Below are 16,929 nucleotides of genomic sequence, written 5' to 3'. Positions count from 1 at the left end.
TATATATATATATATATATATATATATATATATAACATGAAATAAAAATTAGTAAAGTATTATTTTTGATTTTTGATACGGTGATTAGAGTTTACAGAATCTCAACTAAATTTTAATCATATACTGCAAAAAACTATTTGCATGTGGCTCTCTCTCAAGTGAATTTTCTCCATCCATACTTAAAATCTTAAACTTGAGACCTCTGATTAAGGGTGAAGCAGTGTTATCGCTACAACACAGCTTATATCGATGACGGGCTATGTTTTGTTGTTTAGTCAGTGTTGTTTGCTTGGGGATGAAGAAAATGAAAAATATATTTGATGACGCAACTGCTTTGCTAAGATAACTAGAATTTCTTGGGGCCTTCGAAACCGTGTGGCATTATTTTCTAAGGCATGATGATCTTTCTAATTCATTAAGGAATTAATCGGTATATTTTACGTAACATATTAGTTATATGGAATTTAGTTTTTTTATATTTATTAAGTATAAAATAATACATAGATACTTTAATAATTTATATATATATATATACATATCAAACTATTATTTACAGTAATTTCTAATTATCAAAGAAAAATTATATTAATTTTATATATAAATAATTGATACGAACAATGTTAATAACATTATGTCTAAAAAAAAGTAGCAACATATATTGTATTATACGTATCAGATCATAGTTGAATTTACGCCTATATAGTCTCTAATTGAAATTATATGTGTATGCCTGTGTGGCACTCAATTGAATATGTATATATACGTTTTCAAAGTAAAAGTTTAATGTATATATGACCAATTATGTGTTCTTAAAGAAAAATGGATGTACGTATATATATGTCATCAAATATATGTGTAACTTTAATATGTACATAATATTGACCAATTATTATAAGAGAAGTCGATTGAACGTGAAGCGTATATTATATGTTTTACGATCTTTGGCAAAGCAACGTTAATTCAATGACCGACTGAAACACCAACGAATAACAGCAGGGGCAGCTCTACAACTTTGAAAAATAAGTAATTGCCTTAGGGCCCAAAATTTGGGGGCTCATTTTTTAAAAAACATGATAGGTTATATATAAGTATTTTTTTAAAAAAAAAACTATCGAGTATTACTTGTAGAAAATAAAAACTTTTCATAAAACAGCAAAAAAATAATAGAATTTCGACCAATTATGAATACCATGTCTCAAAAAAGATTAAATAATTGATTATAATAAATTTTATAAAAAAATATATATTCGAATTGAAAGCCTCCATTCGAATTTAGCTTTAGACCGCCAATTTATTAAAGCCACCCCAGCGAACGAGTGAAGTTGGGATGGCAATGGAGGATAGGATTTTTAGATATACACACGTGTGTAAGCATATATATCCAGATTCATTAATTATTTGATAAGTGTAACTATAAAGAACAATAGAAAAGTAGAATTAGCTTAATCGAATAGTTTTTTCTTAATAGTAGTTTGTTAAGATTAAGTTAAAATGTATTTAAATCGTGCCCATTGACCATCTAAACTGAATTCGTGCATCAATTACACACCACATATTCAAGGATGACCACATCACCGTTATTTTGTTAAGGTGTGGCCACAGTCTTAATTGGATCATTGTTTAGTATGTCCAAGCTTTAAAATAATTGTGGATGTTTTGATCTCTCGGATCGGAACTTCTTTGTGAGTTTGAAAGTCTTTGTGCGGAGCTTCTCATCTTTGACATTAAAACTAAAGATAAAGAATTGATAATTGAATCAATAACTATAGTTATTAAATTAACTGTAACAGTATTTTGTTGCTCGGAGAGGACATAACAAAACCTAATTTAACATCAAATAGTAATATAATATTTAAATTATCTTTTATGTGAATATTTAAGGGTAACTTTCACATATAGTAAACAAAAAATTCATGTTTATATGCTATAACAAAGTTTGTATAATTGCGCTCCATAGCAAATCTATAAATGTATAATTCGTTATACATATACAACTGTATAATTCGCTGGCCTCGCTATACATATACAATTGTATGATTCACTGGCCTAAATGGATAATTCGATAGCCTATTTCGCTGCAATTGTATAGTTCCCTGGCCTATTTCAATGCAATTGTATAGTTCACTAGCCTATTTTGCTGCAATATGTGTATAAAATTTGCTTTGCATACAATTGAATCGAAGTAAAATGTTTGTCTATTGTATAATTATAAGTGTATAGGAAGAAGATATATGTTTTTCTCTCGCTTTATACAAAAATAGAAACACAATTTATACACTTCTGTTGTATAAAGCGAGAGAAAATTGTATTTCACTGCAATTGTATAATTCGCAATTGTATAATTCACTGGCCTTTTTCGCTGCAATATTTGTATAAAATTTGCATTTGTATATAATTGAATCGAAGTTAAATGTTTGTAAATTATATAATTAAGTGTATAACACGAAAATATATTTTTTGTATGTGTACATACAATTTTCTCTCTCTTTATACAAAACAGAAACACAATTTATACACTTCTGTTGTATAAAGCAAGAAAGGCGAGCAGAGGGAGAGTGGCGAACGAGAATGGGAAAGTGGCGAGCGAGAGTCTTGGGAGAGAGGCGACTGAAAAACTTTGGCAAACATTTGCTATGGGGCACAACTAAATCAAACAGTAGTTACTCCATTTATTTTAGATTATTAGTTTGCTATTATATACGATTATCCCGATATTTTGTTGATTTGCAATAGATATTGGACTGGACTTTAGACTATGTCTCTTCACTTTGGGAAGGCAAAGCCCAACTACTTAGCCTAATACTTCTAAAGGTGAAATTTAGCCTAATGAAATAGAGGAAATCACATTATATATTTATTTAAAAAAGTTACAATAATTAATACATTTTAATAAATAATTATTGATTTTAATAAAAAAAATTATTTACTATTATTTATAGTAATACTGTGTTAAATCTGCATTATATATTAAAAGTAAATTACGTATGCAATATATATGAATTATAATTATTTTTTTTTGGAAATATATTATGTTTGTTTGGTAAAAGTTTGTTACACTGTATTATAAGTGTATTAAAATGTTTGATAAATGTATTATACATCATTAAAATTTGTCATATGTGAATAATAAATTGTTCTTTGTAATATGTATTAAACTTGTATTATAAATTAATTAAAAGTGATCAAGTAAAAAAATTATTATTGCTATAAATAAAAAATATTTTTTTTTATTATAGTATATTTAAGTAAGTTTCCCTTTAAAAATCAGTGTCAAAAAAATTGTTTTCGTATATTTGAATTTTGATTAGGGCTGAATTTTTTTATACCTAGCAAAAATTGCAACATTCTGAACGTTTTTAGAAAACTTATGTTGTTTCATAACCCACCACTGTTGTTTTTTAGCTTGACAGATTTATAAAGTTGTCCGTAAATTTAATTTAGATATTAAAAATATTATTTATGTCAATTGAACACATGAATGAATAATAAAATATTTTTATTACATGTTTTTGTTGATTTTTTTAAAAAAATGTGCGTATTTGCAAACATTTATTAGGTCATAGATATAATATGGAGTTAATACCTCAGATGGTCACTCAACTTTGCACTATTCTCTCAGAAAGTCACTCAACTTTCAATTTTCCCTCAAAAGTCACTCAACTATGCACTCTTCTCTCAGAAAGTCACTCAACTTTCAATTTTCCCTCAAAAGTCACTCAACTATCCACTCTTTCCTCAGAAAGTCACTCAACTATCCACTCTTTCCTCAGAAAGTCACTCAATCTATTAAATTATTTTTAATTAAAATTTATTGATATTAATTATTTATATAACAAACCAAAAATTTTAAAAAATAAATTAAATCATTTAGTGATCCACCCACCTAACCCGACCCATTAAAAAAATATGATATGACCCATTTTATTTTATCTTTAATCCTAATTTAATAGATTGAGTGACTTTCTGAGGAAAGAGTGGATAGTTGAGTGACTTTCTGAGGAAAGAGTGAATAGTTGAGTGACTTTTGAGGAAAAATTGAAAGTTGAGTGACTTTCTGAGAGAAGAGTGCATAGTTGAGTGACTTTTGAGGGAAAATTGAAAGTTGAGTGACTTTCTGAGAGAATAGTGCAAAGTTGAGTGACCATCTGAGATATTAACTCATATAATATGTTATATCATTTAATTATATACATCAATTTCAATTCAAACAAATCTAAAGTTTTATAACGTATTTAAGCAAATGCATATGATTAATTTTAGTAGTTAACTTATACATAAGAAACACTTGACTATATGCACAATTTTTTTTTAATTTTTCAAATGAAAATCTTAATAAGAACATTCATAATATGTTACTTTCTCATTCCATATTAATTGAATTTTTGAGGCATTTTTCATTTTTAAATTAATTTTATTGTTCAATTTTCGAAATTATGTTTAGAGAGTTCTTCTAATTTTATCCAAATTTTAATTTTCAATGTGATTGACTTCAAAAAAAGTTAACAATAATTAATAAGGATATAAAATAGAAAACTACTATATTCAACATTAATTACTTTTCTTAAAAAGTAACATTAATTACTTTTCTTAAAAAGTATAAAACACCTTAAAAGTTCAATTAATATGGAATGAAGGAATTAAGATATTTAATTAAAACAAACTATTCTCTTAAGAATTTATATAAAATTCAGTAATAAACTTAAAGATTCATCGATGATTAAACTTTATTTTGTTTTGGCTTTGTTGATAAAGACTGTTAGTATATTGTCTAAAACAAAGTCAAAGTACATCTAATAGTAGTAACTATTCTTGATATACACTACATTTAAAAAAAATAATAATTTAGCGGTAATTAATTAGTAATTATTATTAAATATGTATTAACATCATTTGTATATGTCCTTAAAAACTTTATGACATTGAATTAATAGTACTCCCTTCGTCCAGAATTGTTTGTCATGTTGCGCTTATTAAAAGTCAATTTAATTAATTTTTAAAGGTAAATTAGATCACATTAATTCGATATTTAAAAAAAAATTAGATATTCTAAAACTATACGAAAAGCACTATAAGTTATAATTTTTTGCATGATAATATGATGAAAAAGTACATCTTAAAATGTTAGTCAAAATTTTTGTAGTTTGATTCTAAAAATAAAAGTCATGACAAACAATACCTGACGGAAGGAGTACTTAACTAATACCATTAATTTTTGTTATAACTTTTATTAATGTGACTATTTATTATCGCTAAAAATTATTCTTATTATAATAATAACACTTTATTTCAAAAATAATCTTATACTATATGAAAAAAACAAAAATATACTCCGATTATAATTTCTAAAAGAAAAAAGAAGTCCGGAAAGAACATATGCTTTTATAATTGAGGGTGGAATTTGTACTTTTCAGTCCAAAATTTTCAAAAGCGTTGATTTCGTACCCCAATTTCAGAAACACAATCATTGGATTTAGTCCCTTTTTTGAATTTTGACTTGGTCAACTATTTTCAAATTCCATTTTTACCCCACACTCCTTTCTTGACAATTTCCTCCCAACTTTCAACTACTTTGGTTTAAATCGCGATTTAAGTTTTATTTCGTGATTAATAATAGATATTTATCTCAATACATATAAACAATACGTAATAAATTTAATAACGAAATAAATCTAATATTCTTTTATCGAACAAGAAATTATTGTTTTATTTTTCAAGTGAAATAAATAAATTTTAGTATGATTTCAGAATAATTTAAATAAAAATATCAAATAATGACTCATTAAACTTATGTGAAAAGACTAAACACGTGCACAACCCACGTTGAGAGGACTTTTAATCAATAAACAAAAAAAATCTCAGTGGTAATTTCGTAGTTCTCTTTCACATTCAGTGGCAAAATCCTAACTTCATTTGTTCATATTTAGATCAGAAACTTGTCATATTTACTCAAAAGAATGTCTTATTAGTTTTTTCCTTTCAATTTCCAGGTTTTGCAAGCCCGGTCCAGAAGTAAACCGGTCGAAGAATTTTAATCCGGTTTAAGTCTTCCATTGCGGAGCAATCGACGGCGTTGTAATGACTTCCGGCACGAGGCTACCGACATGGAAGGAGAGAGAGAATAATAAGCGGAGAGAGCGGCGGCGGAGGGCGATCGCCGCTAAGATCTTCGCCGGATTAAGGATGTATGGTAACTATAAGCTACCGAAGCACTGTGATAATAACGAGGTATTGAAAGCTCTGTGTAAAGAGGCTGGTTGGATTGTTGAAGAAGATGGAACTACTTACAGAAAGGTAAACTACTTTTTCCTCAAATATCACCATTTGTGCAAATACATAGCAATTAGTAAAGGCGATTTAAGCGGAAAATATCTTTTAATTTCTTACTAGTTTTTTTTGCTTTTGAAGATTAGTGCTTCATTTATGCAACGAGAGGTTCGGGTTTAGTAATTAGTTCTATTTTCATGGCCAAATTTAGAGGAAAAAGCATAAGATTGAAAAGACGAATCATCTCCATAGATTTGTTCTGGTCCGTGTATGTTGTGCACAGTCACAGAAGTCTGAACATTTCACCCAGATGTTAATTGGACGATATTACCCCTGTGTAACTTCTAGGGTCCCACTTTTTTACTTTGAATTTGATGGGCTGTATGGACATTTCAGCTTGATTCCAGGGTTTTACCAGTCCTGAGTTTCTAAATCCTGCATCTGCAGTCTCTTTATGAAGGGTAGTTTAGTAATCTAATCCTATTGTACAATTGTATATTCATGAAAGTACAACACCTTGATGCATGCTATCAGAATCCAAGTCTCTGAAAAGAAAAATGTTACTCGTCCTTTTATGTGACACTATTTGACCGAGTATTGAGTTTATAAAAGAAAAGAACTTGAAATATTTGGTTTTTAATATGCAAATATCATTTCTGTGGCTATAGACTTTTGATACTTGTAATTTTAAATACGACATCATGTTTTTGTGACTATACAACTTTTTAAAATTGTAATTAGAACATGTATAGAAGCTTGTTGTTAAGGATAAAATGCGATGAAGTTAAAATCATTTCCTTATTTAAAGAAGGAGCATTTTTATCAAGTCATCCTGTTGTCGCTTGAAGCATAAAGTAGAGAAGCGACGAGTTGTGGTCCCATAGGTGAAACTATGCGCTTTATAGTCAAATATGATGAGCAGTGGGTTCTATGAATTTCAACTTTGAGGAGTTGGATTAATGTAAGCACTATTGTGTAATGTATACTGCATCTGAAGTTTGTTACTATTTTATTTGTAATTTGATTATTATAGAGAAGTGTATGCTTCACTTCTCACTTTTCGCGACAACGCCCATGGACTTTATTGTTCTTTTGTGCTGCTTGCTTTTGAAAACGCGGGGAAGGTGTCATTCCATTTTGGAACATACTAAAAAGGAAAATAGGTTCACTTAAACAATGAGTAATATTTCTTGTGGTCTATTTAAATCCTTGCTGGACAGAACTAAACCACCAATATGAGGAAACAAAAAGACATCAACTCTTTGGTTCCATTATTGTTGTTGGTTCCTTTTTATCTTTATTTTATTCCAATATTTATTTTCCTAATTATAGTTGAGGCTGAGGCTGTAGAGCGTGTGGGGGTATCAATTTTGAATGTGATGGGGAAAATATTGTTGATGGGCTAGGTGAAGAATGGGTAGCATTTTTAGCTGGGTTTATGGTTTTATCATATAGTTGACATTATCATTGGATATGGACACCCTTTCTCAAAAGTTGTTGGGATGGTAGGGTTACAGTGGTATAATATTTTTTACTGCTATCATTCTATGTTTTCTATGGGTTGTGGCAACAGGGTTGTGTCCAATTTTTATGTGTGTATTTGGATGCTTTTATCATTAACATATAGGACTTTAGTGGTCATGTTATTCAAGTCTTGATCAATGGGATGAGAGAGTGGACCCACATAACATGATTGCTATGGCTGAAAGTTGAAAAAACAGCTATTTGAGAATACGCAAGATAATGGCAATAAGGATTTTGGATTTTTTTTTTCAACTAGCCGTCAAGTTGGGCCTAAATGAGGAAATTTTGAAGGCCAAGAATAGATGTGGTTGGGCAGATAAATGCTTTTAAATGGTTACTACAGTAGGAGTTCAAAACGTTGAGTTCAAAATAATTCGGTACAAATTGAAGATTGCTTTACGAAAATAGACTTGGCTCTTTTTGGACAAGAGAATACACTTCATCTTGCTGCGGGTAATTTGGTTTTTCCACATACATCGTTATCCATTTTAAGCTACTGAAAATCTTGTGTTGGGGGAAAAAAATGCACTGAAATGTTTAATTTAATAATCCACAAGTCTCAATTTAATATTTCTAGTTTGACAGATGCATCTATTAGATTTAGGGACAAGATTTAAATATTTGAATTGTCCTAATTAAAAAAAAAGAGTTGAACATTTGAATTGTTTATGGATTATTAGTTAGAAAGATGTAGGTTCATATGTTGACCCTGTTGCTTGTGGAGTATAATGTAGAGGAGAATTGTGATAAAAATAGCAAACTTTGGGTCCCGCATAACTGTTACTATATGAAGCTGAAGACATTGCTTAAAGGGACACCGTTATGGTGAGGTTTTGAAAGTATCTCCTGGGACAAATAATATTTTAACTACGTTCTATAATTTCTTGGTTGCTTCTTTGGACAGCAACCTTACTTTTAATTACTGAGCTACTGTTACATCTACTTGAAACTCTGTGGTTGACCTTAACTGGAAAATTTATCTAAAAATGTGTAAAGAAATAAGGAATTCTGCAATAAATGTGGATGGCTTTTTGGTTCTTGTTCATTATTGTTTCTCTTAGTCACTGTTTTGACCTTTTAGCCACCAAATGTATTAGCCTTGATACAGGTTATCATAAAAGGTCATTACATTGTGTTGCTAGTTTTTTTGCCAAATTATTAGGTGCAAGAACTATCATGTGGTGGATACCAAACACAAACAGGGCATTGTACTCTGAATCTACTGACATGGTTTTTTTCTTGAAGGGAGAAGTTGGTTGGTCAATGTGGTGGGAAGTTGGTTCCGACAAATATGTGCACCTTTATAGGAACATAGATATAGTCTAAGTTGCTCGGGCTCTTCACTTTTGGTGCCACACCCATGTCCACACGACAAGTGTGTGGGATCCATGTCCGATTGGGTCAACGGATTTTGGTTTTTGACCAAAATCGATGTGGAAAATCTGGACAATTTTAATGATACTAATACAAAAGCTAAGGGGAAATTGAAGAAAAATGGAATACCTTGTATATAGAAATTTTTATGTCACTCCTTTTACTTAATCTCCTTCACTATTCTCCTCAAGTTTTCCACATAATATCTCATAATTTAGGTTTTATATCTCTATTTTAGATATTTTAATTATTTTTAGGCAAATACCCACACCCGTATCCATACATTGATTCATATTCCCGAATCTTAAAAATTAGATCATGAAAATCCAACCTCTAGATCTGCAACCGTATCGGACATCCGCACCCGAGTCCGAGCAACTTAGGATGTAGGTACTCCTCATTCCATAACAAAATCTATATGCTCATTTCAAGAGCGAGAGCTTCTGATTTCGATAGGGATTTTGGTGCTGCTGATAGATGTATGCAAATCAGCGGATATATTACTAACTGGTGAATCAATGCACTCTTTTGTTGGAGCATTGATGTATATCTGGTATAAGTAAAACCAAGTTACACTTCACCTCTAATTTAAGTAGTTGCAGTCATGTAAAACGAACAATTTTAAGCTTTAAAAAGATCTGGAGACCTCGTTAATCATATAATCTTTCAAGTCAGGGCATTGCAAATTTTAGTTCTCTTTCTGCTATTATAGCATAGTTCTGGGGAAGGGTTTGCTATTAGTATTATTATTTGATTTGCCCCTTTATTGCTGCTTATCATTTGTTCTCTTCAGCAGGGATGCAAGCCAGTTACACGCATTGATATCGGTGGTTCTGTTTCTGTAAGCCCTTGTTCATCTTACCAACTGAGCCCGGGTGCTTCATATAATCCGAGTCCGGTTTCATCATCTATCCCTAGCCCGGTCTCATCCCATTATGTTGCCAATGTCCAAAATAATTCTGATCCGAACTCTCTTATTCCTTGGCTTAAGAACCTGTCATCTGGCTCATCACCATCCTTGTCTAAGTTTCCCCATCATCTGTGCATTCCTGGAGGTTCTATAAGTGCTCCTGTGACTCCACCTTTAAGCTCTCCCACTGCCAGTACTCCCAGGATGAACGATAATTGGGAAAATCCCACGGCCAACTCTACATGGATACAACAGCATTATCCCTTCTTGCCATCCTCAACCCCTCCTAGTCCAGGTCGCCAAACCCCACCGGATTCAGGATGGCTCTCTGGTGTTCAAACTCCACAGGATGGGCCTTCATCTCCCACTTTCAGCCTTGTCTCGTCAAATCCATTTGGATTTAAGGAGCCATTATCAAATGGAGGGTCTCGAATGTGGACACCTGGGCAAAGTGGGACGTGTTCACCTGCAGTTGGACCTTGTATGGACCAAACAGCTGATGTACCAATGTCGGATGCTATCTCAGCAGAGTTTGCATTTGGCAGCAATATGAAAGGTGTAGTCAAGCCATGGGAAGGAGAAAGAATTCATGAAGAGTGCATCAGTGATGATCTTGAGCTTACACTTGGGAACTCCAGCACTAGGTAAAAACCCCACCCTTCCTCTTTCTCTTCTCGTCAAGCTTGTTTGTTGGAAGTGTCTGATTAGTGCTTCTTTTGCTGCTTTGCAGATAGGAGTGTGAAAGGGATGTAAAATCTATGCTTTTATGATCGTCACAAAGTTTTGGACATTTTTAACTTCTTTGTGTTGATCATCCCTTCTGATTGTGAAGATACGGTGAAAACCACAAGTCACAAATACAGGGTAGGAGCAGCAGTGTTTTTTTTTCCTGATTGGGTTGGGGGAACGTTATCCTATTTTCTCTTATATTCTCTCCCCTCTTCTTTTAGTTCTTTGACCTTTTCAGTGTCGAACATGTTTGTAGTTACCCTGTTGTAATTGTTCACAAGATATAGTAGTAGCTAGAGTTGACCAACATAAAGATCTATTTCATTTGTTTCCCCTCATAAATTTCATTTCTAAACAGTGAGTGCTTTATTGATGAGTAGGCTCTACCAAGCTGTGATACCCACAAAGACTAATGTGAAAAATAAGGTAACAACTGCCTATGTGAATTATCTTGGGTGGACCATCATTTGTATGAATGACATAATGCTAATCCATTTTTCACGGCAGTTTTTTTAATCTATAAGCTCCAGGAGGAACACAAAATACAATAAGCATTCTACATCTTGCTATCACATCATGTGATTTTACACTTTTCTGCTTGCCCAGAAAAGAATAACCAAGTCCCACAATTCTTTGAAATGTGGCAGCAGAACTTTCAATTACAAATCTAGAATAGGGGTTATCAAGAATAATGCATTAAGAATCGCACAGTTCTTTTCATCCATTTTTTCCCTTTCCATATTAAATGCCAAATTGCCAATAGATTCAATTGAGCTTGAATATTCTCCAAGCAAAGATCATGATTATATTTACAATTTTTCTTTCTGCCAGCCAGACTGTACAAATCACTATATCTATTTAATCATAATTCACAAAGAATAACAGTAATCAAGTCCAAATTTTGAACCCAAACGTTATGTACAACACACTTAAAGACGTACATTCAGAGCTTCTGGTATAAATCAGTCAGTGCACGATATAGGGCGGCTGCAGCAGGGGGTCTTGGCAATGAGCCAAGGAGAATTTCTGAAGCTTTTATTGATTGGCTACCATAAAATCTGGAGTTTTCCCGTGTTCGGGTAGTCACAACACTCCCTTGCAGGGAACACCCGACAAAGGCACCTGTACCAAAAAAAAAAAAGCATAGCACACTTTTAACATTGGATACAAGATATAACTAGGCCTACAGAGAAAGCATCAACTTAACTTCCAGTTATATAAATAAAAGGTGTATTCATGATAAATTCAGTCAGAAAAATTGGTTTGAGGCTCACTATCTTCACTGAACTCTTTTGAAGTTAAATTAACATCAACAAAAATTCTATGATCATTTTCTGATGAGCAAGTTTACTGCACATTTGATTATTCCAAACTTATTTCCACAGGCAAGACTCAAGAGTGTGGAATATAATTAGATGAATATTTTCTGGCTATTAACAATCGTGTTGATATAGAAAGCAGATATACAACACATGCCAACTATATCTTGCAATAACAGAACATACAGATCAAAGAACAGCATGCACAATATATGCTGAGTCATAAACAAAGTGGACTTGATACCTTTACTGCAGCTGTATGTATAACAAGCGGCATAACCACCAGTACCGGCACGAAGATCAGCTTCAGCAGTTCGTCCAATGATCCCCGCAGCAGCACTCACACCAGCTCCAACTGAAAGATGTGCATCACCACCAAAAGTCTTGACAGCATCACTAGTTCTCAGGACAATAATGAAGTCAGTAAGTTCTCCACCAGCCTACAAAATAGAAATCTGTTTTATGATTTACTGATGGCAAGTTCGTCTGAAAAGATATTAACCTCCTAACAAAATTAGACACTTCTTGAAGAAACTACATTAAAGAAAGAACAGAAAAGCTGGAACTTTCAACAAATTGATAATTATCTCTAGTATCTGACTACTGAACAGGTATCATTCTCTGATGTTCAACTCTAAACAGAAACGAACAGGGTTCAATATGAAACCCAGTGCAGAACTGCAAAGCACTTCCTTTTCATCCCAAATCATCTCAAGATGGTATTTGAATTTGCCTAGAGTTATCCATGATCATGGATAACATCCAAAAGTCACTGGGTAAGGATTCCACATGTGCCAATTAAGACACCACCGTCCATGAGTAGCCATATGCAACGCTCAGATCTATTATTTCTTCCTAAAATGACAAATGCCTCTCAATACAGATAAGCGAAGTGACAATTATCCTCTATCCAAAATTAGTTGCCACTCATATGAATCCTCTATATCTGCACCACTACTCTGTACAGGAATGACAAATGCCTCTCAATACAGATAAGCAAAGTTGGCAGCCATATGAATCCTCTGTATCTATACCACTATATACAGGTAGGAATAATCCTTAACTACATTTAGTAGAAATATAGTAGTAAATTTATTCACCTGAGCACCCCATCCCACACCGAAAGAAGAAATGGCCGAGGGGGGAGACCATGAACCATCTCCTCTACGTGCAATTACCAATCCAGTTCCGATGTTGTAGGTTACCATCACTCCAACTTTCACGACCGTAAGAATGGCAAGGCCTCTTGCATTTTGTAGAATAGCTTCTGGAATTTTCTTCTCAGAACTCAATAAACCAATCTGAAATTTTTTGTTCAGAATATTCAGGCCAGCCGGTATATCATTGTAAGATATCAAGAAATTAAATAACAAAGAGAGCATGCTTGCTTATTTTTACACATAAGATGCATATCAGTAGAACTCCAAAAAGGTGGATGGGAGGCTAGAAAGTTAAGTAGAACAATGATGCAGCAATTGGTTTCTTTCAAATCAGACTGAAGTATATATCTGGGAGATATACATATTGTGGGGTGAGATATCAGTGTTTGCTTCAGGAGTATGAGTAAGTAGTGTTTGCTTCAGTAGTATAAATAAGTAGATATGTAAGAGATGCAACATTTAACATATAAGATAGAACTTCATACCTTCTCATAGCCCCGAATAGTGTTAGCAGCCTTATAAATTTCATATTCCATTGACTGTCCCCATGGGAAGTTCACCCAGGATCTCAGTGTGCTCAAGTCAGTGAGGTCATGGGTTGGCAACTGAGCAGCACGACTTACTTGATCCATTAGGTATGGCTGCACAGACTCGAGACGTACAAAACATACATCACATACTCGTTGTGGTTCCCCAGTGCGAAATTTTTCAGGGAGCAAGCTCCTTCCTTTAGTACATTCATTGCAAAATAATCCTCCACAAAATCGACAATGATGCCTGCTGCACATGATAGGGTGGAACCGCACATTACACAACATACAAGTGGAAGATGCACTGTCAGGCAGCCACTTAGGAGGATCCGCCTCAAGAATTTCCTGGGCATTACCGAAATTAGCTTCTGTGAGGGTTTGAGCCATCTCTTTCCAAGCCTGCTCAATGAGATGGCTTGATATCCACGATATGTTACCAACTATATCACCAGATGCAAGGGACTGCACTTTTCCTCGTGCTGCGAGCAACATATCCAGAACCACATCCCACATGGTCAACTCCTTGTCTTCTCCCATGCACTGATTCCAATCTGTGTCACCTTCAGGAAGGTACCCACCATTTGAGCAGAAACCTCTACTCCACTCATCATGCTCACTCTCCGACATTGGAGGAACTGATACAGGTATCCAAGCCCCAGTTTCACCAAAAAGTGGTGAATCGTAGCAGAAATATTTTTCTTGATTTTGGTGGCATATACTTCCTTCTACATTTTGAGATGACTGAGTTGCACAATCTATATTTTCAGCTAATTGTGGGTACAGAAGATTTATTTTTATGTCACTTCCGTTAGTCTGTTGAGTTAAATTAACATTAGAGACTTCAGCTTTAACCATTCCATTAGTTGTGTGTGCCTCCTTCTCATAGTTTACTTTTGTGCACAAAGGTGAATCATGATCAGTTTCTTGCTGTCCACCCACTGGCTTGCCCATGATATAACTCTTATCCTTGTTTCCATGACCTGCACTTTGACCAAATGATTCGGAACCACATTTTCCTCTTTTATCACAGTTGCTGCTAATAATCTTCTCAGAACTCCTCAAGATATTGTTCTGTCTCAGGGTTATAGAATCTTCTTCAGATTCCCCTTTCCATCCATCCATATGATACCTCTCACTAGCTTCTCCAGTGTCATGAAATGACTGTTTACTGAAAAGTTCCTCAGCTTGAGTATCTAGACGACTCATCGAACTTGTGTTCTTGGGAGTTCCATTCATTAGGTGTACAGCTACTATGTTATATTCTTCATGCTTACCCGTTTTTACAATGTTTGAACCTATGACTGGATCAAAATCATCCAGGCCTCTGTTATCTCCAAACTTACTACAGTCCTATTACCAAAAAACATGGTAAGCGTGTATTCTCATGTCAAACTTTAAAATTTTGCTTGCACTTAGAAAATGCTGTAATTTTTAACCAACATGAATAAATAATAAACAGGATAACATTAGAACAAGTAACTACTAACAATTGGCAAATATCTCTACTTCACCCAACAAAAGAAAAGAGCTCAACAATTTGAAACGGGACAGGCCAATGAAGAGACAAGTAGTAACTATCAGCATATAACTAGAACTTCCAGCACATGACTATTCGTTTACTTTTTGGCGAAGAGAACTTTTAAAAATGCTTACTTACTTACAGTTGAACGTTTTGAACTTCCTTTCATGATTAAAAAAAACTAGAAAGTCACTTCTCTACCATTGTTGACAGAATGAGTGACAGCTAAGTTGTAGCAGAAAGGTATTCAATATTCATCATCAGCAGCAGCTACTTTACTTGTTATGATTTATACTTCTGATTCTGAATTTTTAATCACCCTTGGAACCACCCACCCACCCACCCAGGAAAAAAAAGAGAAACGAAGGAACTTCATCTTGTCTTTGTATGTCTATGACTAGTTTACTCTCCACAGATAATCGCACCCCTAAATCCTTTGATTATTTACTTTAATTAAACAAAACCTCAAAACTATAACTTCTACAGAGAAATCTCATTGCCTGTATTACTGTGTTTTCTAATAAAGGCAAATCTCCATAAGAATGATATAAGTTGCAACATAACAAAATCCACATTTTTACACTCCTGAAAGCTCATCAATTCACTAAAATATGCCAATTCTTTTTTGATAACTGTGGTGTCCCGATCGGCTAATTCCACACCTAGTGTAAATTGAGGCGGTCCGTGATTGGGGCTAGGCCCACCTGAATGTCAGAGATTCGGAGTTCTGTTGGGTTGGCATGCTACTACAGACGGTTCGTCCAGGCTTCTTATCAAAAGTTTTGATATGGATATGGCAATCGATATCCAACACACCATATCCAACTCTAAAAGCGGGTAAGGCAGTCGGCTAATCCACAGTATACCTGCCACCCCCCGCCTGGGATAGGTACCCACACAGTCCACCAAGGCTAAAACAGATAAAAAAAAGAGATCAGCTTGGTGTTTTTGTCTCTGCTGGGATTATAACGTGCGGACCTCACCGTCCCCAACCCAAATCATTAACCACTAGGCCCTTGGGTAGCAAAATAGCCCAAATTTCTTCGATAATCTCAACAATAACTTCAACAACTAACCAAAACCATAATTATTGAAACACCGACAATTATTCTAATAAAGACAATAACTTTATGCAATTGAAACAAACCTAAAATTCTGCACCAGTCAAAATTGATTAAACAGCAGCTCAAACAAATATCGGTTCGTCCAATCAAGTTCAACCAAATCGAACAGCAAAGCATATACAACAAATCCAAAAAAATATTTAAAAATCAATCAATGATAAAATACGAAGAATTGCAGAGAGGATTACCGATTGAACAAGTGGATTAGAAACCCTAGAATAAGAAGTTGAAGAAGGATCAACTTCTCCTGGAGTAGCAAACTTGGAATCCGAATTGTGATGGGGCTCCATTATTTCAACATCTTTTGGTCGATAAATAAATAAATTAAATTAAATTACCTCACAATCAATATATATATATATATATAAATCTTCCTTTTTTTTTTCTCCTACAGTTTTATCTTTTTGAGAAATTGGATGAGACTTGAAGGAGAGAATATAGAGTTTTGATTGATTAGATGATGAGATGCTCATCGA

At 33.6% G+C, this 16,929-nt stretch overlaps 2 protein-coding genes across 5 annotated transcripts; one reads left to right on the top strand and one right to left on the bottom strand.

Moving 5' to 3' along the window:
- Positions 1–5,922: 5,922 nt before the first annotated feature.
- On the top strand, positions 5,923–11,174 carry LOC107008850 (BES1/BZR1 homolog protein 4). Of its 4 annotated transcripts, none has more exons than XM_015208049.2 (3): positions 5,923–6,291; positions 9,959–10,716; positions 10,803–11,174. In XM_015208049.2, the coding sequence occupies exons 1-3, from the start codon at positions 6,076–6,078 to the stop codon at positions 10,804–10,806; spliced, it is 978 nt and encodes a 325-aa protein (XP_015063535.1). In that variant the 5' UTR covers positions 5,923–6,075; the 3' UTR covers positions 10,807–11,174. The 4 variants fall into 4 exon arrangements, with proteins under 4 accessions (XP_015063535.1, XP_015063536.1, XP_027770198.1 ...); XM_015208047.2 differs by having other exon boundaries at positions 5,930–6,291; positions 9,956–10,716; XM_015208050.2 differs by lacking the exon at positions 10,803–11,174 and having other exon boundaries at positions 9,959–10,720.
- A 338-nt stretch (positions 11,175–11,512) lies between these two features.
- On the bottom strand, positions 11,513–16,929 carry LOC107011798. Its single transcript, XM_015211446.2, has 5 exons — positions 16,642–16,929; positions 13,766–15,160; positions 13,221–13,421; positions 12,365–12,560; positions 11,513–11,923 (listed from the first exon to the last, which is right to left on the bottom strand). Exons 1-5 carry the CDS (start codon positions 16,741–16,743, stop codon positions 11,745–11,747), a joined length of 2,073 nt encoding a protein of 690 aa, XP_015066932.1. The 5' UTR covers positions 16,744–16,929; the 3' UTR covers positions 11,513–11,744.

The sequence above is a fragment of the Solanum pennellii genome, chromosome 2 (assembly GCF_001406875.1).
Source record: "Solanum pennellii chromosome 2, SPENNV200".
NCBI lineage: Eukaryota > Viridiplantae > Streptophyta > Magnoliopsida > Solanales > Solanaceae > Solanum > Solanum pennellii.
This window is presented reverse-complemented; position numbering and strand designations above follow the sequence as displayed.